Genomic DNA, 23592 nt, shown 5'->3' with positions numbered 1-23592 from the left:
AGATGTAACTGAACCAATCAGATTCCTGTGCAGTCTGCAGTGTGGTGATGTGGCCCTGGTCCGGCCTGTGGCCCTGGTCCGGCCTGTGGCTGTGTCACATTATACTGTATGCCTTGTGGCTGTGTAAAATAGCCCCTAAGCCTAAGGAACCTGGTGTCTTCTGGTGAGCTACACGTGTGTATGTGAGTATATGCACACACCTCATGGCTATTTATTTATTTATGTATTGTATGTATTTATTTATTTATTTATTCCTGCGTCCTATTTATTGGTTCGGCACCTGTGGCGTATTTGACGATTGTCAATACATTGGTGTGTGATGTGGAGGAGGGGGTGATGAGGGGATATTTGGGGGTGGGGTGGGGGGGCGTGGTCAGTGGAAAAACCTAGCTGTGATACTAACTCTAACTGTTGCTCTCCTCGTACTGGACGGTGATATAATCTAAGACCACTGTATGTATAACTGCTTGTCGTGAAGATGATCTACAATGTAATGACAATAAAGAATTAACACTATGATGACACTCTGCTGACAACAAGAGTCCAATCTGTTCTACGTGGATCTACGTCGCATGTGCTTCCTCTGGAATTACTCTTATTTTGAAATCTAACATGTACTCTATAATAAGCAACCACATAGAGTGGTACTTTAAGGTCCAGTGTGAAGGATTTAAGGGCGTATATTGGCAAAACTTAAAAATGAAACATCATAAAAAATCAAATTGCTTTAATTAACACCCAGTCCTTTTTACTAGCTTAGTGTGGCAACACATTTTGACAAAAAAAGGCCTGTCTAAGTTAAGTCTATTTCTTTAAAAAAATAAGAAAAAAAAATTAAATAAAAAATAAACTTAAGTCATAATAACTATAATTATTTTAAAAATGTTTTCTTGTTCCACTAAGAAAATCATCACAAGACAAGTTTCTTGTTTTTATTTATTTATTTATTTATTTGTGTTGCAGTAATACGCTTTCATACAACGGAGATATTGTGAATTATATGATAATTAAATCATCCCAGCTTCTGTCTTTGTAATTTAGTAATTTGAACATATCAATTATGATAAAGTGATTAGACATTCATTGGTGTTGAATATTATCTACATGGAAGTAGCTGCAGGGCTCTACCGTAAAAACGGTGTTTTACTGAGCTGATTTTGTGTGTGCTGTGAGCCAGGATGGCCGCTGGTGGCGCTGTGGGGACATGTTTCTCTCCTGCTGCTTGTTTCCCTCCTCAACATCTGAGGCTTTCACGTGCTCCTCAAAAACTCGAATTTTACACATACGTAGCGGCAAAATACGACTTTTCGCGCGAAATCGGGCCCTTTATTCAGAAAGTCAGATTTGGTATAAAAAGGACTGAATGACAGTTTTTCAGGGGATATTTTTATTTATTTGTAAAATCAAACATGCTGGAAGAGTGAGCAGATTTTGTCAGGATTTTGATATTTCCGAGGGCCGTTAAAGCAGCAAACGGCCTGACCCACTTTTCACACGCGCCGACGGAACGTTGGAACCAGAGTTGGAACGTTCCGTCAAGTTCTAAAGAAAAAGACACAAAACCGCCGGAAGTGATACAGTTTGGCTTCAAAATAAACAGTGGTGGAAAATCCTGTAGCCTTTACTCAAGTAAAAGTACTAATACCATGGTTGATTTTTTCGCTTGTTTAAATCCTCGCAGTACTTACTAGTATTATGAAGTGGATTTTTTCCATTTGAAAAGATATTCTGTGTATTCTATTCTGATTTTATCTTATTTTTACATGCAGGTTTTATTATGTCTTTTTGTCTTTTATGTGTTTGATGTGAAGCACTTTAGTGCATTTCATTTCTCTCTTGTAAAGCACGTTAGGCTGCATTTTTTGTATAAAAGGTGCTATACAAATAAAGTTTATTATTATCATTATTATTATTATTAAATGATAAAATGAAATACATCGGTGTGTACACATATTGTGTGGGTTTTATGAGTCAATAAACGTGTGTTTAAAAAAAAAAGTAACGATGATCTTAAAGTCGTTAAACTTATTTTTTAAAAACGTGCGCCCATTTGCGTTTCCGCTGAGCACACCCCGATTTTATTTTGAAGTCTTTCCCGGAAGTCTTATTCTTTACTGTAGCCCGCGCTTCACGCAAGTCCCGCGTGTTGATACTGAATAGAGAGAACCGAAGAGAAACAAGACTTTCTTATCGCAGAGACCCGAACTCAGGCCCAAACTAGCGGAAAATGGAGATGCGGAAGCGGGTCGGGTTAGAGCTGCGGCACCGGTCGCCGACGGAGGTGAGTGTCCCGGTTTGAGTCGCTGTTTGTCGGTTTGTGAAGTTGATGACCGGCCGGAGAAGGAGGGGTGGCGAGCACATGGCAGGGTGTCTGCAGGTCCCGAAAAGTGCCAAAATGTGTGTTTACAGATTGAAGTCGAGCTGAGACAAAAACCTGAAGACGGATTTACTAAACAGCGTTAAAATAGTTCATTTGCAGCCGGATGTCGCGGTTTCATGCCGCTGAGCAGCCGAGATGCGCAGCTGTTTACCGCCTTGTTTTCTGTTGTTATGTCCACATTCAACATTTGTGAACTTATCAAGCTTAAAACTTCATTGCACGTTTTGAAATCAACACTTTTCAGCTGCATTTGTGCAACGAAACCTGCATGCACTTTTGTTCGCGAACCGAAATGCACAAATGTGTGTCCGGGGCCTGGCTAACATCTGGAGCAGTTAAGTTGTAAGGCGGTGTAAGCGTGCGTTGTATAACACGGTGCACAATTAAACACACGACCGGCTTTGTTTTTGTTCTTTCAGCTAATTTTTAATTTTCAGTGTAGTTTTCGTGAAACACCGCCAACAGGCTGAAATGACTCGTCACGATATATTTTAACGCGTAATACGCGTTTAAAGCAGGAAATGCGTCATTGTTTTAAAATGTACACATTTACAAAAGTGGTAATATATTCATAAACTGATTTTAAACTGCACCTCAGACTTAATTTAGTTTAACACATTCAGCTTTTTACGTTTATAAACTTATATTGTTTATCGCTGCCGCTCCAGAGATTAGTCGGAGCCCGTGTGTGCTAAGGGCGCGTAGCCAGCGGCGTGCTAGTGCTAGCATGCTAAAGGGGCAACTTCGTGCGCATTTTTTTCGCTGTAATCTCCATCGTTACACCAGAAAACACTTCAGATCTTATTATATTTCGCCTGGCTCACTCGCGGGATTGTTAGAAGTAATAATAGGTAAAGGGGGGAGTCCGCAGAGAGCTAACAGGCGGCTAAGTTAGCAGCGTCACATGTGTTGGGGGAGTTTATAAACAGTGTCGGCCGGGACCCGTTCCAATATGAAACTGCGCCCCTCACACTGAGACCAGCGGGGCTCGTCCGGTCACCAAAACAAAAAAACAGAAAAAAAGTAAAAAAGTTTGCAAATGTCAGTGTTTAGTCCAGGAAAAGTTTTTACACGCTAAATATACCGTGAAAATTTTGGAAATTTGTAAATCCATCAATAGTTTCTGTTTTGACCATTTATGGCTGCGATAAATGGTGTATTTTTTTATTTTTTTTTGCTGATTTTTAAAGAAAATAAGCCTTAAAAACCAGCATGCCTGTGGGTTTGGAGGGGATTCCATTTTTTCTTAAAAATAAAATTAATAAATGACAAAACTGTATCTTTGAAAATCACAGACACATTTTAATTTAAAAAAAAAAAGGCCAAAATTTTATCTAAAAAAGAAAAGAGGCAAAATGTTGTAGAATAAATACAAATTTCAGGCTTTTAATGTCTCTCCTTAAAAAGACAAAAAAAAAAAAAGTCCCTTCCCAGTCACTTTTGGGGATCACAGTGTCTGGCTGTGATAAAGTGTAATTTTTGGTGATTTTAATAATGGCATGTTTTTGGCGTTGTTTTTGTTGTTGTATTTTGTTGGTTTGTTTTCTCACCTTTTAACCCCATGAAACCGATATCAGCGTCACTTTTTTGTGGTGCGTTCAGACACCTTTCACATGTATTTTAAACTTCAAAACCGTGATCAAATTGGTTTGATGTCTTACGGAAACCTGGGGAATACGGCAATAAGCAACCTGGCAAGAAATGTTCTCCAAAATGCAAGAAATTAGTAATTAGACATAGGTTTTTTGTTGTTTGTTTGGTTTTTAATGGTGGCAACGGAAAACCTACAAAAATTGATTGATGATTTGTATTGCAGAAATATTCAAATAATATAATTTGATAATTTAGTTATTCAAGCAATTTTCTTGTTTTTGAACGAGGATGCAGAGTCACAGGAGGATTATTCAGCTTCAACTTATTAAAGAATAAGAGAGATTTAAAAATGTATGTGCCGGCCTTTTGTTCTTAAATGTTTTTATACTCAGTGCTTTAGATTTGTGTATTTTATACATTCCTATTGTTATTTTTACTTGAATATATTTCTGTTGTACATTGTAGCATTGCACATATTTAAATTTTAGTATTTTTTACTCACATACTACTTTAATATATTGCATTGTAGCATAAGGCACAGTTTTATATTATTATATTATCTTTTAAATGTTCACATAATGTTCTCATATTAGTTCTGATTGTCTATTACTGTTTTTTTTACATTTATATTATTTACATATTTTATTTTAATTGTTCACTATTTCTGTTTTTTATTTTATATTTTTTTATACTTGTATTTCTTTCTTTCTACTTCTCTATGTTGGACTCAGAGCGACTAACGAGTTTAACAGTTTCACTCTGATGAGATTCAGTTCAGTCACCGATTATTCTCTTATTGATATCTCTGGAGTTTTGGGGGTTTTTTTACATCAAGCAGCAGAGCTCGAGGGGGTAAAAGGATTTCCTGAATTAGTCATAATGAAAACATCATAGTCAGTAGAAGAAAATACAGTCAAGTCGAAACATTTCTTTGTAGCGGTACTGTTTGTGCCAGCAGTTAACCCTTTGAAACCTGAGCAAATTGGCTGGATTTATTTCAAAAATTCAAAGAAGGCAGTGAGCAACGTAAGACGAAGTTATTACTATTAGTATTTTTTATTTTTTTAAAACAGCCTGAAATTAAGTTATTAAGTTGTTCATTGCCTTATTACCCACGTTTTTGAATGAATTTTTGAATGAACCATTTTTTAAAAAAAGTTTTAAAGGTTTAAATATTTCCAAAAGGCGCCTGAAAGCTGCACACGAAAAGTGACGTCACTCCAAGTTTCATGGGGTTGATAAAAGAAAAAGACGGGTATCAGCTAAGGATGATAACAATTAATTGACGATTAATTAATCGGCCGTTAGAATTTAATCGAACACGTGAAATTTAAGCGATATAAGTGATTTGTTGCTTTTACCTTTGGCTCAGGAAAAAATAAGCAACATTTTTGTTTTGTTTTGGTTTGTGTTTTTTCAAATAACGATCAATCAATTGTTAATTTTAGTGATTTATTTATTAAGGAAAGTGCTTAAAATTTGAAATCCATATATCAAATTTTTTTTGTCTAAATGAATTAGCGGTCTAAATTCAGACCCTGTCTTTGTCCCCCGTCCTCAGGTCCAGGAGCTGGTCCTGGATAACTGTCGCTCTTGTGAAGGAAAGATCGTAGGAATCACAGAAGAGTTCTCGAATCTGGAGCTTCTCAGCCTCATCAATGTCGGCCTGACCAGCGTCGCAGACATCCCCAAACTGGACAAACTCAAAAAGGTGAGAGACGCAAACAAACCAAACTGAAAGATTGGATAATTTATCATAAATGACAATATATGACGTCAGGTATTAACATACGTGTGTGATGAACATGTGGCTGTTTGCTTATCACGTTTATCTTTGTAATATGTACTATTACTCTGCAACTGTTACGATACATTTCCAAGAAATACTCCAAATATTTGACAGTTCCAGCGTCTCATAGAAGAAGAAGCAGTTTAAAGAGGTTTTATGTGTCGGCGCCGTCTTTGGTCATCTATTCTTGCCAACACGATATCTCAAGAGCACCGCGAGGGAATTTCCTCAAATTTGGCACAAACGTCCACTTTGACTCAATGATAAACTGATTACATTTTAGTTTAAGATCACCGTCTAATTATGACAACATTTCTGAAGATTTGGCACCAACGTGCACTTGGATTCAGTGATGAAGTAGAATTTGGTGTCCAAAGGTCAAGGTCCCTGTGACCTCATCTGTGGCATTCTCGTGAGTGCGGTGTCTTCCTCAAATTTTGCACAAATGTTTGAGAAGACTCGAGGATAACCTGATCCAATTTTGGAGGTTTAAGCTCACTGTGACCTCACAAAACATTATTTTGGCCATAACTCAAGAATTAATCTGCTAATTATGAGAAAATGTTTGATCCCCGATCATTAACGTCATTAATGCTGATAGAAAATCTAAAATCAGAGTAATCCTGATTGTTTTTCTTTGTTTGTGTGCAGTTGGAGTTGAGTGACAACAGGATATCAGGCGGTCTGGAGGTGCTGGCAGAGCGGCTGGTGAACCTAACGCACCTCAACCTCAGCGGGAACAAGTTCAAAGACATCAGCACCCTGGAGCCTCTGGTGGGTCCAAAAAACACTAAAACGCACAAGTTTGTTTTTTTTTTAAACTGGAAAAAAGGCAGTGAGCAAGAAATATCCCGCAACTGGAAAAAATAAGTAACAGGTGACAAGAAAATAAAAATCTGAAAATGTAAATGTCCTGAAAGTTATATTTGTTATTCTTGTAATTATCTGTTAAAATTATGTTGCAGGGAAAAAAAATATTGACATAATTTTTGTTCTTTTTTTTAATTTATTATTATTATTATTTTTAATTTTTTTTGATCATTTTCCTCTAACTTTATGCGATTTTTTGGTAAATTTTTGGGCCTTATCTTGTTAAGTTGATCATTGCCTGAAGTCATATTTTTATTTTGCATTTTTTTTTTTAATTTCCCTGTAAATTTGTGCAGAATCTGTGTGGAAACTAACTTTTTAATCACGTGTGATGTTTCTTTGTCTCTCCAGAAAAAGTTGCCCCAGCTGAAGAGTCTGGACCTGTTTAACTGCGAGGTGACCAACCTGGCCGACTACAGGGAGTCCATCTTTAAGCTCCTCCCCCAGCTCACCTACCTGGACGGCTACGACATCGACGACTGCGAGGCGTCCGACTCTGACGGAGAGGGCGACGGCGTCGATGACGACGACGAGGAGGTTTTGGGTAAAAGCAACAAATAAATATGGAACTAAATAAAGATGCATCTCCTGCAGATTCATGTGACTCATGACTTTCGTTAATTTTTCGTGTGTTCAGAGGGGGAGTCGGAGGACTTTGAGGAGGAGGAAGAGGAAGACGAGGAGGACGTCGTGGCTGAAGATGATGACGATGATGAGGACAGCGGTGACGACGAGGTGAGTCTTTAGGATTCTCAGAAGTAAATGGTCATGGAAAACCTGGAGAAATCCTGGAATTTTCAAATGGAAATTTCCAGCACTGGTTAAGATTTAAGAAAATTAAATATACTCTGAAAAAAGGCAGTGAGCAAGAAATGTCCCGCAACTGGAAAAAATAAGTAACAGGTCACAAGAAAATAAAAATCTGAAAATTAAGTGAATGAAGCAAATTTTGAAAGATTCCTGGAATTTGGTTTCACAAACACAAAGAATGTGTTCAAGGAAAAAGAAGGAAAAACGGAAAAAATGGCAACATTTTTTTAAACAATTTGTGTCCGAAAAAACCCTCAAATGAACAGAAACAAACGTGAAAGATTTGAAAATGTTATTGTTAAAAATGTGTGTGAACCTGCAAGAGTCCGTTTTTGAGTGAATGAGTCTCATGGGGAATTCCTGCAAAAATATCGTGATAATTTAAATTTAGTAAACTTCAGCACCTTTTGAGCTGTTTTTTTGACTCAATATTTCGGGGATGAATACAAATATCTCCTGGATGAATTTTCGTCTTCTTTTTTTTATTCATTTGAATTTCGGGGTTTATCATCAACAAATATCAAATATCAGCCTTCCTCTCTGCAGGACGGAGAGGTGAACGGAGACGTGGACAGCGAGGACGATGACGAGGACGAGGAGGACGACGAGGACGATGGTCAGTAACAGTGTGGCTCTTTCACTTCCACATTAACCATCAACCATGTTTTTATTTCCTTTGCTTTTTTCCCATTTTTTTTATTTTAAACTAAAGAAAAATATGTACTTTTTAAAATAATGTGTCCCAAAAAAGAAAAAGTATTACAGAATTATGAGAACTTAATTCTTTTTTAGAAAGTTTCTCATTATAATGACTTGAATCATCTTTTTTTTGTCCTCAAATTGGCGGAAATGGGCTTCCATATTTTCATTTGTTTAAAATTAGACTCAATTTATTATGACAAATCCTGGTTTCTCTGTGTTCAAAAACCCTTAAAACGGGGGTTTTGATCATTTTGAAACAGTCGACAATCGCTCCTCCGTGGTCGTGTTGATTTTGTTGTTGAACCTCTGGCTCCTCCCCCTCAGACGAGGACTCGTCTCCGGCCAAAGGAGAGAAGAGGAAGAGGGACCCTGAAGACGAGGACGATGAAGACGATGATTAAGGACCCACAAAGACCCCGTTCACCCCGGTGACCTCTCCCCTCCCCCACCAAGCTCGCCCTCCTCCTCTCAGCCCGTGCCTGGGCTGCGTCCCATTTATGATATTTGTCTCCTCCCACTGCGCCCCCGTCTCCTCCTGCAGACCAAAAAAATGTCTATTAATTTACCAAAAAAACCCCAATTTTTTCCTTCTGTTTTTTTACAAAATTTGTCACTATACATTAATTTCTTTTTTTTTACATTCACGTTCGACCCCAAAATATTCATCTACAGGTCTGATGAACTACCAAAACAAAAATGTTCCCCATAAATTATTCATTTCTGGCATCTGTGTTTTGGCACTCTTTGAAACCACACCTTTTTTCCCCAAAATTTAGTCATCTAGTGATCAAAATATGGAGGTTAATTCGTCTCAATGTTATTTGTGTGGATGTGTAAATATAAACACCTTTGGCAAATATGAAAAAAAAATTTACAAAAATATTTGTTAAATGTAAAATGGATCTGCAAATACATAAATTCCACAAATAAAAAAGAAAATCTGATTAAATGTAATTAATCGAAAAATTAATGAAAAACATTTGTGATTATCTTCCAAACATTTACAACTTCTGAATCTGTTTTAATTTGTGAATCTCAATTCTACGCTTGCTGTTTTGAATTTTAGGCACATCAAGTTATTTTATTTGTGCATTTGTAGATGTTTGATATTTGCATACATTTTGTGAGTTTCCATTTTTTATTTCCTGATTTGTGAAAGTTCTTTTATATTTACAGATTACACATTTACACAGATTGTTGTGTTCGGAAAATATTGACACCAATTTATCTCCGTATAAAACATGAGCCTGAAGGGTGTTTGGTGGGTTTTTTTTTTTTTGAGTTTGTAAACTTTTTCGATCTGAGAAAAATTATTCACACAAATTCTCAATTTCTTTTCCTTTTTTTCATGACCAGTGAATTAATCTGTTATCACACAAACCAAAAAAAGTTAAATTAAATAAAAAACTGTCTGTGGAAGGAGACGGATCGAGGACTCGTGCGAGGTGACGGCGCTTTTGGGACGCAAAAGCCAAAAAGAAAACCTCCTTTCCCGCCCTTTCTCTGACATCACCACTCTGGGACTGAGCCAGCAGCTATGATGTCATCACAGGCTTTGTGATGTCATCGACGGACAGTCAAAAATGGTAACCGCCCCCTCCCTCCCCCCGAGGCCGAGCCGCTCAGGGCAAACTGTGTTCTCTCTTTTTTGCCAACAGAGCTTTTTAAAAGAAATATTTTTTCAGAGAAATTGTTTTTGTTTAATTTTGTATGGTTGTCAGGGGACTCTCTCTCTCTCCCTCCCTCTTTTCTCTCCCTCTTTTCTCTCCCTCTTTTCTCTCTTTTCTCTCCCTCTTTTCTCTCTTTTCTCTTCCTGCTCCGTCGAGAGATCCAGTTGATCCTTCACACTTACACTGACTAGTTGATGTTTTCTTTTTTGTTTTTTTTTACTTTCTGTAAGTTAAAGGAAAAACCAACAAAAAAAATAAAACACACAAAAAGGACTTTGTAAATAAAATCTTAACATTTTGTTCCTGGCGTCTCCTCTCTGGCCTTTTTTGTCTTCGTGATTTGTTTCTCGCGCTATTTTGATATAAAGCCAAATGCTAATTTAGAGATGATCTTACACATATTTGGAAGAAAATCGATGCGTTTAAAGTAGGAGTGTTGAACAATTATTTTTTTTTAAAAATCGTGAATAATTGTAGAGTTTCAATCGTTAATCGCAATAAATTACTTTTATTTTTTTAAATCAAATTTTCAGTTTAATTATCTTGCAATTCCAAACTATTTTTAAGGCAACGCTGACGAGGTGGAGCAGCTCAGAGCAAACCTGGAAAAGTCTGGGAATTTGCAAATAGCCATTTCCAGGCCTGTAAAAGTTTTGGGAAAATAAAAATTAAAAAAAAACTTGGAATTTTGCTACACAAACCTGAACAATATAATTTAAAAGTCCAACAATAATTTTTGTTTCTTCAGTTTCTGGCTGTGAAATCTGGTGTGATTTTTGAAGACATCATGCCTTCCACACCTGCAGCTCAGCATGTTTTTAAAAAAGAAATGCTAAAAATTAAAAATTTAAAAAGGCCAAAAATTTTTAAAGAAAAAATGCATTTCAAACTGCAGTTGGTTTGACAGGCACGTTTTCTTTAAAAATTGCCAAAACTTTAAAGAAAAAAGAAGGGGGGGGGTCATCTTATATGTGCTCGATATGATGGCACAGTTGTTTTTTTTTAAATTTTAGTGTTTGTCACAGTAAAAAAAAAAGATTAAGAAAAGATTATTTAGACACTGTTGCCATCATATAGTTTGTTCACCAGATGGCGCTAACAGGCTGATTTTCCAAATGTTATTGTTGTAACATTTCTTGACTTTTAACTAGTTTCTAGGGCTTAGCATCATTCAAAGATTTTGGGGCGTTTTTAAGCTGTCAGCAAGTTTCTAATGTAGTACTTAATTTATGAAGCCGCTCTGATTTTGTTGATGTGTAACAGCTTCAGCTGCTTGTTTGTGCTCGACATGATGGCACACATTTTTTATTTTTGTGTTTTGAATGTACAACAATAAGACAGAACAAGTTAAAAGTTCAGACAAACACCATAAATCTGTGACGATTTCAGCTGCGTTTTCTTTTATTGTCTGGAAATGTTGAGTTTGAGAATCAGAAGGTCGCCCTCATGTTGTTTCTGGTGTTTTTGATGTCCATCTCCAGCTGAGCGATCCTCACCTGCACAACAGAAACCGTTATTGTCGTCCCCTCATATACAAATTTTCCGCAGTTTTGTCGCAGTTTTAAGACTTTGATTTTAGATGACGTGAATGTGTAGCTGCCCTGTGAGTACGTGTGATTGAGTACTGACGTCTTTCTCGTTGAGTTGTTCTCTCAGGCCTCTGATCTCGTCTTGCTGTCTGTAAAATGCTTGCAGGAGCTGAAACAATTTTTAAAAGATGATTATTGGCAGATACACGAGGCGAATCAGGTTTTTCATGACCCTACGACCCCGACACATGTTGTCACATATATACAGTATATCCTGTTAATGTGCTCTTCACCTCGCTCTCGGTCGTCGGCGGCGGCCTCTCTGCAGGTTCACAGCAGTGTGGCGTGCAGCAGTACGTCCACAGAGGGATCTGGGTCTCGTCTGGCTGCCACCCCGACAGATCGCTCACCTCTCTCGGGTATTTGGCGTCCTGGTAGGACAGCTGCTCCTCAAGGAAGGCCTCGAGAGAGATGATCAGCTGGTTAATACAGCAGCAACAAAACAGCCAGACAAAACTCTGAGTCACGTTATGTCCCTGTCAATAAGAGCTGTCTGTGGTCCACGCCATGTGAGGACAGACAAGTGCTTTGTGTCAGCGTTTTTTAAGGCGGAGCAAAGATGCTGAACCAATCACCCACTCACAACTTCAGTTTTAAGATCCAATGTGTAGGATTTAGGGGAAATACTAATAGCTAAGACCCTAATGTCAATAAAATCCTAAAATGTAAATACATTTTAAAAAATGACCCAAAATCTGAAAAATGTCCTGAAATCCGAGATGTGTCTTAAAATCTTAGAAACGTCCTGAAATCCTAGAAATGTCATTAGATCTGAGAAATATCCTAAAATCCGAAAAATGTACTAAAATCTGAGAAATGTCCTAAAATCTGAAAAATGTCCTAACATCTGAGAAATGTCCTATAATCTGAAAAATGTACTAAAATCTGAGAAATGTCCTAAATTATTTTTACATAGGGAACAAACTCCAGTTTGGACTTTTATCCTGATCGTTTTATATATTTATGTTCTGCTGCAAACAGAATCACATCATCTGCAAAGAGCAAGAGATGCAATTCTGGGGAAAAATACTCATTTTATGTAGTAACCTTGAATGGTAACATGGACTTCAAAACAATTTTCATAATAAAAATTAATCTCAATTTAACTATGAAATTTAGCAATTTAATGTGATCAAAATATAATTTGTGTGAAAGCGTTAGTATTAAAAAATACGGCTAATTTTCCCAAAGTTTCTATCTTGCTGTAAATTGTTCTGTTTGTATTGAAAGCATTTAAACTGGAGTCAAATCCCTTCTCTGAGTTTACATACATTCATTATTAAAGTTACTGTTTTATGAAATTTAAGAATTAAAAAAAACTCATTCAGGCTAAATGATATCATACCAGTGTGAATAATATTTTTTTTAAAAAATTAAATTGAGCTAAATGAGTTGATAATGAGTCATTGCTTTTGAGGAGATGCGAGCTGATTAAATCAATGTTGACTGATGTAAAGATAAAAGCTCTCGGGGTTAATCTGAACACACCCAGACTGGTTTGCGGCCGGTTGTGTGTGCAGAGGTGGTAACCGTGTTTTTCCACATTCTGCGGCGCTTTCAAACGAAAACACTGAACCGGAGGGAACCCATCAAATAGACGTAGGAGATACATTAAAGTTAATACCCGCTCCCGCTCACTCGCATTTGTTTATTCAGCCTCGGTCGAGCACATCGAACGGACAGTTTTCGTTTTTTTTCTCCCGGGTCTTTTTCATGGATCACTTCAGGGATTTTACGCTCACCGTCCTCCTGAGTGTGGTGGTCCGCACGGCCGGTGAAGGTAAACTGCCGTGTCCCTGATACTGTTAGCACGTTAGCGAGGGTTAGCCAGAGTGTTAAAAAGGGCTGAAACTTTTCTGGTTTCTTGTTATACAAGAAAAGTGTTTTGTTATAACAACAAAGTTTTCTTAATGTAACAAAATATTTTTTCATGTTATAGAAAATTTACCATGATATTTTTTCAAGATATTTTCATGTTCTAACAAGAAACATTATAACAAAAGCTTTTTGTTGTAATATTAAAGTATCTTGTAAAGGTGTAAAAGGAAAAAGAAACATGTTTATGTCTATTATAACAAGATATTTTCATGTTATCGAAATGTTTTCTCAAGAAAAGTTTTCTCTTATAACCAGTTGTGCCAGTTATGTTCGACACTTTAACATGAAACATGTTGCTGTTACAACCTTTTTTGTTGGAGTTTGTTATATTCCAAATTCTACATTTCTACAGAAATATTTCTGTTTTTATAAAATGCAAATCAGTTCCAATTTTCAGTTATCGGTCTTAACTACTTAACTACTTGGCCGTAACTCGTCCTGGAAATTTACTAGAATATTTGCCTCTATCTTCCAGGTCAGCCTTGCTTGATTGGCTCATCTCAGCCAATCGTGGCCGCTCTGGGTGGTGATGTCATCCTGCCGTGTCACGTTGACCCTCAGGTAAACGTGGAGAACCTGACGGTGGAGTGGTGGAGGCTCGACGACCGGCCGGACCCCACAGATCCACTGAGCGAGACAAAGTACGTCCACCGGTACCATGACAACTACGACAACGAAGACATGAAGCAGTCATCGTACGCCGGGAGGACGGCGCTGGTCAAAGACGAGCTGAAACACGGCAACGTTTCGCTCAAGCTGAAGAAGGTGAAGCTAACGGATCAAGGAAGATACGAGTGTCAAATCCCACAGCTGCAGAGCACTTCAGTCATTCAGCTCGTTGTTGGTAAGATTATTTTAAATGAATAAAATCTATCTTACCGTTATTGTTGTTTCTTTTAAACTTGAGCCAATTTCCTTCGAAAATATGAGAAGAAAGTAATGAGCTACTTAAGAAAAAATGAACCAAAAAAATGGCAAGAAAAATTACCTGAAAATTAGAAAGAAAAAAACACAAAAAAAGAAAGTTTTAAAAAAAATTATATTCTAATAATTTTTAATTTTTTGAAAAATATTTTATCTTCTCAATTAATGTTTTATTTCTTTTTATTTGTGTGTGATTTTTGCTTCTGTACATTTTTGTTTTTGGTCTATTTTTTTGCCAAAGCACTTTGCAAACTCTATTTTTAAAGGTGCTAGAATACTTTTCTAACAATGTTAAATATGTAATTACAATTATTATATAGTTTTTTTCCTTGCTTTATTATTTTATACCCCCAAGACATTTTTCTCTAGCTTTAAACAATTTGTAAAATTTATTTATGTCTTCTTATTGCCTTTTTTGCCATATTTTCTGCAAAAAATATAACTACTTTGCTCAAAGTTCAAAGGTTTAAATATTTGTGAAAAGATTCTGAAAGCAGTATGAGGAAAGTCATGTGGCCCCAGGTTTCAAAGAGTTAATATCGTGCTGTAAATCATTATGTATCTTGTGTTTATCTATTTTTTTTCAGAGCCAAACTCCTCAGAGACGCTGCTGCGCTCCAGAAATCCCCAAAGTCCACATCCAAATAAGAAAAAAGGTAAGAAAATGATTCAATTCAGCGAGGAGGAGAGAGGAAGTCTTTATTTAAAACTTTATTAGTGCTTAAGATTTGCAAAAGATTTGCTCCTATTTGTTTTATTTGTTTTATGTTTTATTCTAGCTACTGTCGCTCTTGTGTCTGTTGCTTTTTTTCTCGTTAGGTGGTCAGTTTCCTCTGGGCGGACTGATCCTGGGCCTGGTTGTCTGGTTCTTTGTGATTGTGGGCACATATTTACTGGTACAGAAGTGTCAAAAACTAAATGTAAGTCAAAATGTGTCGCTGACTTTTGTTCTGTTAATCATGCCAGACTTTTTTTATGCCTCTACACCAATTATAGCCGCGACTGGAGGCACCATGTTTTCAGGTTGTATGTCCGTTTATCCCAGTCTCATGAACACAATATTTCAAGAATGCCTCAATCTATCTTCTTCAAATTTGGCGCAAACATCCACTTGGACTCAAGTATGAACTGATTAAATTTTGGTGGTCAAAGTCAATGTAACTGCGTTCTCTTGAACGCGATATCTCCAGAATGCAATGAGGGAATCTCTAAAAATTTGGCACAAACGTCCACTTGGGCTCGAGGATGAACTGTTTATACTTTGGTGGTCAGTTAAAAGGTCAAGGTCACTGTCACCCTGTTCATCTTATTCTCTTGAACGAGATATCACAAGAAAGCTTGGAGGGAATTTCTTTAAAGTTGGCACAAACCTCCACTTGGATTTAATGATGAACTGATTCCATTTCAGTGGTCAGTGTCACCGTGACCTTGCAGCTCACTCTAGTTAATGCCATAGTTTTAAGAACACCTTGTGGGAATTTCCTCAACTGTGGCACAAAAGTCCCTTGATCTCAAGGATAAACATTACATTTTGGTGGTCAAAGGTCAAAGTCACTGTAACCTTGTTCATCTTATTCTCTTGAACGTGATATCTCAAGAACGCTTAGAAGGAATCTCTAAATTTGGCATAAATGTCAACTTGGATTTAACAATACTTATCACATTTGGTGGCCAAAAGTCACGGTAGCTGTGACCTTGTGTCGATCTCATTCTTGTGAATGCGATATCTCAAGAAAATCTTGAGGAAATTTCCTAAAATTTGGCACAAACATTCACTTAGACTCAAGAATGAACAGATTAATTTCGGTTTTCAAAGCCACTGTAACCTTGTTCGTCTTATTGTCTTGATCGCAGTACTTCAAGAACACCTACAGGAAATTTCCTCAGATTTGGCACAAGCTAAATTCTTGGACTCAAGAATGAACTGATAAGAGCTAGACATTATGACATTATGACAAAATTTCACACAAATATCTAATCGGATATAATGCTAAAGTGATGACATTTTATATCCCAAAAAAATCAAAAGTCATCTTCGCGGTGACATCGTAAAGTTTGCAAAAACACTTCTGAGATTTTCTTGAACTGCAACTTGACTGGTTTGCAGACACACACAACCACAAATTATAGTTTGTTTTTTATTATTAATATCACACTTGTGTTAATTATCCCTCCAGGTTGCAGAGTATGATGTTGCCTCAGCTGAACCACTTCCAGCCTAGGTGCCTTGCTCAAAGGCATGTTGGCAGTTGTTTTTGGAGATGGGAGCGTCATCTGTCTCATCAGTTCTGGGGTTTGTACCAGAAGCGGCAGAGAGATCTTCATGATGGATTCAGATTAATATTGGGGGATAATTTGACGAAATTGACCTTTTCACCGCTGAAGACTGTGTGACTCATATTTTGACTAATATGATTTGTGTCAAACACTAAATCAATCATGCGGATTTAAGCTGAACGGGTTAAATCACAGACTGGATATACAGGTGGCTATTTCAAGATGTTCACGCCCTCAGTTGTTTTTAAATGGAGCAGATCTGAAGCCGTCAGCTCATCTTTGATCTCTGCACTATTTATGTCACCTGAAGGCACAATGACCCAAATATTGGCAGAGCACAGGCCCACTGTCAGCAGGTGATGTAGCAGGATCTCAGGAGTCACACCCTGATTTAGATTGGGTGGAGCCAAGGCCTGCAGGTTTGGGTGCGGTGACCTAGTGGTGGCACACATTTGAGCATATGACACTTTGGACTGTAGCCAGCAAGCTAATTGTTAAATGCACACAATGCAGACTTGCTGGTCCTACAGGGCTTCAGTCCACATTGTGTGCTGCAAATCTGCATGCAGGTGTTGAAATGCCACACAGTTATATCACAAAATGACACAAATAAGTATCACTTGTAATGGATTGTCGTGTGTCGTGGTGATGTTTTATATTTGTCTTATTGTCAATAAATCCCATTAAAAGACCAAAAAACCAATAGCGATGTATCTCTTCATGCAGGGATAGTCAACTGGTTTTGCTCAGGGGCCTCTTCTGCAAAATGGTAAGAAGCCAGGGGCCAGTCGCAGCAGCCCCAAACATTGTAGGATATTAGGATATTTCTTGGATTTTCGGACATTTCCAGGTTTTTTAGTATTTTAGGACATTTGTAAGATTTAGCACATTTCTAAGATTTTACAACATTTCTAGGAATTTGGGACTTTCTTGAAATTCTTTAGGCAATTCTAGGGTTTTAGGATAATTCTTGGATTTTAGGATATTTGTAGGATTTTGACATTTGTAGAATTTTAGGGCAATGATGGTTTTTATAGCATTTCTAGGATTGTAGGACATTTCTCAGAGTTTTGGACTTTTCTAGCATTCAAGGATGTTTCTTAGATTTTAGCACACTTCTGGGATTTTATGACTTTTCTCAGATTTTAGAACATGTCTAAGACTTTGGAATATTTCTAGATTCTAGGATTTTAGGATGTGTCAAGGATTTTAGAACAATCTCAGGATATTAGGGGCTAAGCTCTATTGTGATGCTGTTTTATGCACTCTGGTACCTTAAAAGTACAAAAATCATTGCTAGTGCGAATCACTTTGTTTTTATTTTAGATTAGAAAATGGTAAGAGGGGCACTTTTTGACTCGTGAACCATAAGTTGAGTATCATTGTCTAACTGTGTGTGTGACAGATCACTTACTGTAAATCAGCCTCCAATTATTTTAGGTTTCAGCTCTCAATTCTGAAGACGTTGAAGCCATGGTAAAGAAAAAGAGAGTTCTCTACCTCTTCGATAAAGTGCAGATGTGTCCCGGTCACTGCACCGATAGTCGGACCCGTCTGGAACCTCAGGGAGCTCAGCTGCCTCACGAGCCCCTTCTCAGCAGGGGTTTCTGGGTAAGGGTTGGCTACCTGACTCTCAGGCCTCAGGGACATCAGCACTGGACCTGATGGGGACATGTTTAGCGACAGCTGGTTATGGTAAATCAGTTATCTGTCAGTCATTTTGGTTCAAAGGCACTACATTACTAACTTCTGTTGATCCCCAACAGCCACTCCTGAGCTGTCAGGGCCGCCTGGTTTCCAGCTGTCATCGGGTACAGATCTTCTTGGAAAATACCTGACTGGAAGGATGGACGAAGTCAGCATGACCTCAGTTTCTGTGTTAAGTCATATGAAAATCAAGGTAAACGTGTGCTGACCTCTTTTCGTGGTACGATCATGGACAGTGGCTCCACCAGGTCTTTGATGGCGATCAGACGGTAAAATCTGAAAACTTCACAGGCGCTCACGTCCAGGCCGCGCTTTGACATCACCCCTGAAGTAAGATGAGAGGTCAATGGGAAACAGACTTTGTAAAGTTTAAAGACCTGCATGTTGCAAGTGAAACTCGAATTGGTACCAAAAGCTAAAGTTGATACTTTAAGGTTTGCATTTAGGGTGCAAATTTAAAAGTTCATTTCAAAGCATCAAGAAACTTTAAACAATACTTTATTTGCTGTTGATCTCACCGAGTCCTTTCTGTGGCAGCAACGATCTATACTCCGTCAAGAAACTGATGTAAGGTTTCTCAGTGCTCAGCTCGTAGTACCGGATGTTACCGTCACCCTAAATCAAGGACACACCAATGTCGCGTGGCACATTTGGTATTAGCATATTTCAGCGACTTCAAGTCGGTTAAATTTTCCTAAAGAATTATTGTGGGGGCATTAAGACACAAACGAGAGATCACTGATGAAGTTTTGTAAGGTGCAATACTAATCAAATGCAGGAAATGAATCAAAACGCAAATATTTATGTGGTTTGTGTGTGTTTTTTAGGACCTTTCCAGCCAAGTAGAGCATGTGAGTGTCTGGATCGTAAAACGGGAAGAGGACTCCTGCCGAGCCATCCAAATCCTCTTCATACAGCGGCTCAGATAAGTCGTCCTGCAACCAAACACCACAATAACGACTCTATTGACTCTCTGTAGACCTGCTTAAAAATGTATCCCTATTTCAGGATGCCTTTATGTTTAATCTGTTTAAGTAAAAAGATCAATCACTCAATCTGTTCAACTGATCAATGTGTCTCACAGGGTCCCAGAGGACAATCTGTCTGTGGTTCCAGGGCGAGCTGCCGGTGGACAGAAGCATCTTCAACCCTCCGATGTATAAAACCTTACTGGCTCTGTGGGACTTACTGTTGGACACCTGCAGGGACATCACTAACATTAGCAGAATCATTGTTTTTGGATGAAATTATGAATTCATAAACCCACCTGAAGGATCCTTCCTGTCCGCGGGTCCAGGACCCGAACCCGTCTGTCTTTGGACGTGACCGCCAGCCTGCTGCCGTCACTGTTGAAGCTGACAGACAGCAGCAGCGCATCAGACGGGTAGCGGTAGTGGATGGGCATCAGGACAACCCGGACCGGGTACCTGAGCACTGCGCCGAGCTGGGACACGTCCCAGAGGAGGACCTGGAGCGAAAAAAAAAAAAAGACAGAGGACGTCACTGCTTTTCTTTTTTAGACTTTAAGGAAAGCGGCCCAATGAGAGTCCTGACCTTGTAGTCGTAGGCGGAGCTAAGCAGCAGGTTCTCGGCTGTCGGATGCCACTCAATAAGCGCCACCCTCCTGGAGTGACCAATCAGAGTCTTCCTGGCTTTGGTGAGGTTCTGTTGGACGCCGCAGACCGGGATGTCCCAGATCTTCACCTGCACACACGCACACATCCCGAGCCGTCGATTCAGCTCAAACATCCGAACACGAACGTAAACAAACACAGACAGAAATATGAGCTGGACGCAGTGCTTACGGTGCAGTCCTCCGAGCACGAGGCGATGCAGTGATCGTCAAACGGGTTCCACTTGACGTCCAGGACACGCCCACTGTGACCGCACACCCTCGGGTGCTGAGGGTCCACCCTGCCTGTCTGAGACGGCGAAGAACAAATAAACATGAGATTAAAAAAATGTAACATGTTACTAAGAATTTGAAAAAAAACGATCATTATTTTATTTTATTTATTTGTACTTCTTCTGTCATATTCGTTATTGTTCTGCAGGGAAACTCGACTTGCTTTGCTCGGGGGCCACTTTTGCTAAAGGAGACCCGGGGCCAGTCGCTGCAGTGTCATGCATGTTTCTAGGATTTTAGGATAGTTTATAAGCTCTCTGAACATTGTTAGGATATCAGGAAAATTTAAGGGGATTATAGGATGTTTCTAGCACTTTAGGACATGTCCAGGATTTGGGAACATTCTAGGACATTTCTAAGATTTTGGCACATTTCTTGAATTTTAGGATTTTTCTAGGATTTTAGGATGATAAGAGATTTTAGGACATTTCTGGGATTGTAGGACATTTCAAGGATTTTATGACATTTCAAGGATCTTAGAACATTTCTAAGATTTTGGGACATTTTTTAGGATTTTAGGATGATATGGGATTCCAGGACGTTTCCATGATTTTAGGACATTAGAGTCTCAGCTGTGTCCTCTGTCGGGGGTGTGGGGGATCCTCCACCAGCACTTTTTAGGATCAACAAGCTCTCTTTTGATGCTGTTTTATGCACTCTGACACCTTATAGATACTAAAAGTGCAAAAACAATTAGTGTTTTTTTTGTGAATTAGAAAATGATTGGAGGGCCACCTGGCACCCTATCGGGGACCGGATTTTTCCCGTGGGCCGTAAATTGAGCATCACTGCTCTGTTTGCAAATTAACAATATATTTTACTTCTTTTTGTCTCATTTGTATATCTTTCATCATATTTAACAGGAGGAGATGATGACTGAAGAGGACGCACATGATGGATGGGCAGGACTAAGAAGGACCCGCCCCCGGCGCACTCTGTCACCACGGCGATGAAGCAGGGATTGGCTGAGCAATAATGGTTGTCATGGACGCTGCGTGTGATTGGCACCCCGTCGTAGCTGTGCTCCTTGGTGGACGCCTTCCCGAAAACGTGACGAAACTTTGAGCAGCGGAAAGACGAACGCCACGACATCTGGAGGACAGGAAGTTTACAGGTGTTTAAAACTTTATTCACATTTTACACATCAACAAAATGTTAATATGGTAACACTTTCTTTAACATCGACACATCAAGACAGGGATGGAAATGTGTGTGTGTGTGTGTGTGTGTGTGTCAGCCCTGCGTAATCTCATAATAGTGTTGTGGAACTTCAGCAGCTGCATTATCCGGCCTAATCAATAATGCAATCAGCTGTCATTACTGGCTTCAATAATCTTATCAATAATAAATCAATTTCTTCAATAAATGAACTTCACACACACACACACACACACACACACACACACACACACACAGATAAATCGTTCGTCCAGAACACTGGTGTCATTAAAGATTCATCAGTTACAATCACACTTCCTGTTGTTACAAATGCCTCCTGACCTTTGACCTTTGCTGTGGCGAGTAGAGATCAGTTTACTGCTGTTGTTTTATCGCCTTTAACCCTTTAAAACATGAGCAAATGGGCTGTATTTCTTTCAAAAACATGAAAAGAAGGCAACATGTAACTAAAAAAGATATGGCTCAAAAGTTAGCAAAAAATACATTAAATAGCTACTAGACAATTACCTGAAAATAAGCAAAATAATATAAAATAAATAATAATAATAATAAATGTATGTACGTATATGTATTTATTTTTTGCATTTTATTTATTTATTTGAATAAATACATAAAGAAATAAATAAAGAAAGAAAAGAAAATGCTTCTGAAACTGGCAATAAAAATATATTTTTAAAAAAGAGGGCAAATTCTGAAAAGGAAACACATCATATCATGCATACAATTATTCATTAATTAATTAATTAATTCATTATTAATATTTTTTTAAATACACATATATATAAATTCAAAAGTGAAAATGTTATGCTCTACAAGGACATTTAAGCTCTTTTTAAAATGTTTTCTACTTTTTGCTTTTTAAATTATGAAGCATTTATCTTTTAATATTTTCTGTTAATTTCATCTATTACAGTTTAACTTCCAGTTTTTTAAGTAATTTATTTCAGCTCTTAGTTTTTTTAGATAATGCAGCTGTTAGTTTTTTAAGGTAACGCAGCTCTTCTTCCATTTCTGCCAGATTTTCAGATTTTTTCTGCAATTTGCTTAAAATTTCTGCATTTTCAGCCATGGTTTTGAATTCCTTTCAGCTTTTAGCATCCACAGCCATGTTCCGAAGGAAATTCATTTTCTACTTTTTCTCGTCATGTTGATGAACTCTGCTGCCGGCTGACGATGTGAGTAAAATGAGGTTGTCTTACCTCTGACAGAGTCATGCAGGAATCACTGAGCTCTCCACCTGCAAGCAAACGTCTGCTGCTACTGTAAAAAACACTGTTGGTGTTACTGTTACTGTTACTGTCTGCTGCCGCTGAAGTACTGCAAACACTGCTGGATAACCTGCTCTCTGACAGTAAAAGTACAACGTCTGTGTCGACTGCTGACTTCTGACTGCAGCTGTGTGTGTGTGTGTGTGTGTGTGTGTGTGTGTGTGTGTGTGTGTGTGTGTGTGTGTGTGTTTTCACTCCTGATCCATGACGTCTCGCCTCCCTTCTACATTTGCAGAGCTGTTTATGCACGGCTGCACACACACAAACACCCCTCTACATCTGATACGACAGTACACACACACACACACACACACACACACACACACACACAGCCAGCGCCCAACCAAGGCGACACTGTTAATGTGTGACTTTGTGAAACACAGAAATTTGATCTTTTTTTAAAAAAAATTATGCCTTTTATACTTTTTTTTATACTTTCTGTCGTGTTTTTTGTTTTTTTTTATTTTATTTTTTAATGTATGTTTTTTTTATGTATTTTATGGTGAAACTGAAGGCAAATTTTTGTGGACAGTAAAGTTTTCGTAAATTTGTAAGTTATTACGGTGAAGATAATTATTATTATTATTATGCACCTGATAAGTTAAAGATATAAGACCTTTTTAATGCGCTCATTAGATATATTTCTCTCAAATTTTGGTCAAAATGTGTTTGTGAACTGTTCCTTTTCAATTCTGTGATGTACCAAAGTAATTTTAAAAAACTTTTTAACTTTTGCCTTTTAAACTTTTTATTTTTTTTAAACTTTTAAACTTACTTTTACTTCTGAGCTTTACTTTTACTTTTAATAGTTAAGTATGTTTGATATCATAAAATAACTTGGTGCGAAATATCAGATACTTTCAAGAGTTTTACATTCTAATAGGCGACATTAACTTCTACCAAAGGGTTAACCCATTAAAACCTGAGCAAATTGGTTTGTTTACTTTAAAAAAACATGGGAAGAACACATGCAACTAAAACAGATGTTTCTAAAAGTTAGTGAAAAATTCATTTAAAAAAAGCTACTAAGAAATTACTTGAAAATAAGCA

At 37.9% G+C, this 23592-nt stretch overlaps 3 protein-coding genes across 3 annotated transcripts; 2 read left to right on the top strand and 1 right to left on the bottom strand.

Moving 5' to 3' along the window:
* Positions 1–2101: 2101 nt before the first annotated feature.
* On the top strand, positions 2102–10121 carry LOC121962119 (acidic leucine-rich nuclear phosphoprotein 32 family member D-like). Its single transcript, XM_042512317.2, has 7 exons — positions 2102–2281; positions 5535–5684; positions 6414–6536; positions 6984–7176; positions 7270–7367; positions 7989–8058; positions 8469–10121. The coding sequence occupies exons 1-7, from the start codon at positions 2228–2230 to the stop codon at positions 8543–8545; spliced, it is 765 nt and encodes a 254-aa protein (XP_042368251.1). The 5' UTR covers positions 2102–2227; the 3' UTR covers positions 8546–10121.
* Positions 10122–10492: 371 nt separating this feature from the next.
* On the bottom strand, positions 10493–23590 carry coro2ab (coronin 2Ab). The gene is made up of 14 exons (XM_042512290.2): positions 22474–23590; positions 20987–21187; positions 19995–20111; positions 19744–19893; positions 19457–19657; positions 19272–19388; positions 19020–19124; positions 18708–18804; positions 18399–18514; positions 18230–18320; positions 17983–18143; positions 11637–11804; positions 11444–11512; positions 10493–11310 (listed from the first exon to the last, which is right to left on the bottom strand). The coding sequence occupies exons 1-14, from the start codon at positions 22486–22488 to the stop codon at positions 11245–11247; spliced, it is 1674 nt and encodes a 557-aa protein (XP_042368224.2). The 5' UTR covers positions 22489–23590; the 3' UTR covers positions 10493–11244.
* On the top strand, positions 12898–17185 carry LOC148185763 (myelin-oligodendrocyte glycoprotein-like). Its single transcript, XM_088073553.1, has 5 exons — positions 12898–13183; positions 13757–14125; positions 14793–14861; positions 15025–15125; positions 16383–17185. The coding sequence occupies exons 1-5, from the start codon at positions 13117–13119 to the stop codon at positions 16425–16427; spliced, it is 651 nt and encodes a 216-aa protein (XP_087929679.1). The 5' UTR covers positions 12898–13116; the 3' UTR covers positions 16428–17185.
* Positions 23591–23592: the final 2 nt, after the last annotated feature.

This window comes from Plectropomus leopardus, chromosome 23 (genome assembly GCF_026936395.1).
Source record: "Plectropomus leopardus strain MGB_pleo_1.0 chromosome 23, ASM2693639v1, whole genome shotgun sequence".
In the NCBI taxonomy this organism is placed as follows: domain Eukaryota; kingdom Metazoa; phylum Chordata; class Actinopteri; order Perciformes; family Serranidae; genus Plectropomus; species Plectropomus leopardus.
Note: the sequence above shows the minus strand (reverse complement) of the source record. Positions and strands in the feature narration are given on the sequence as shown.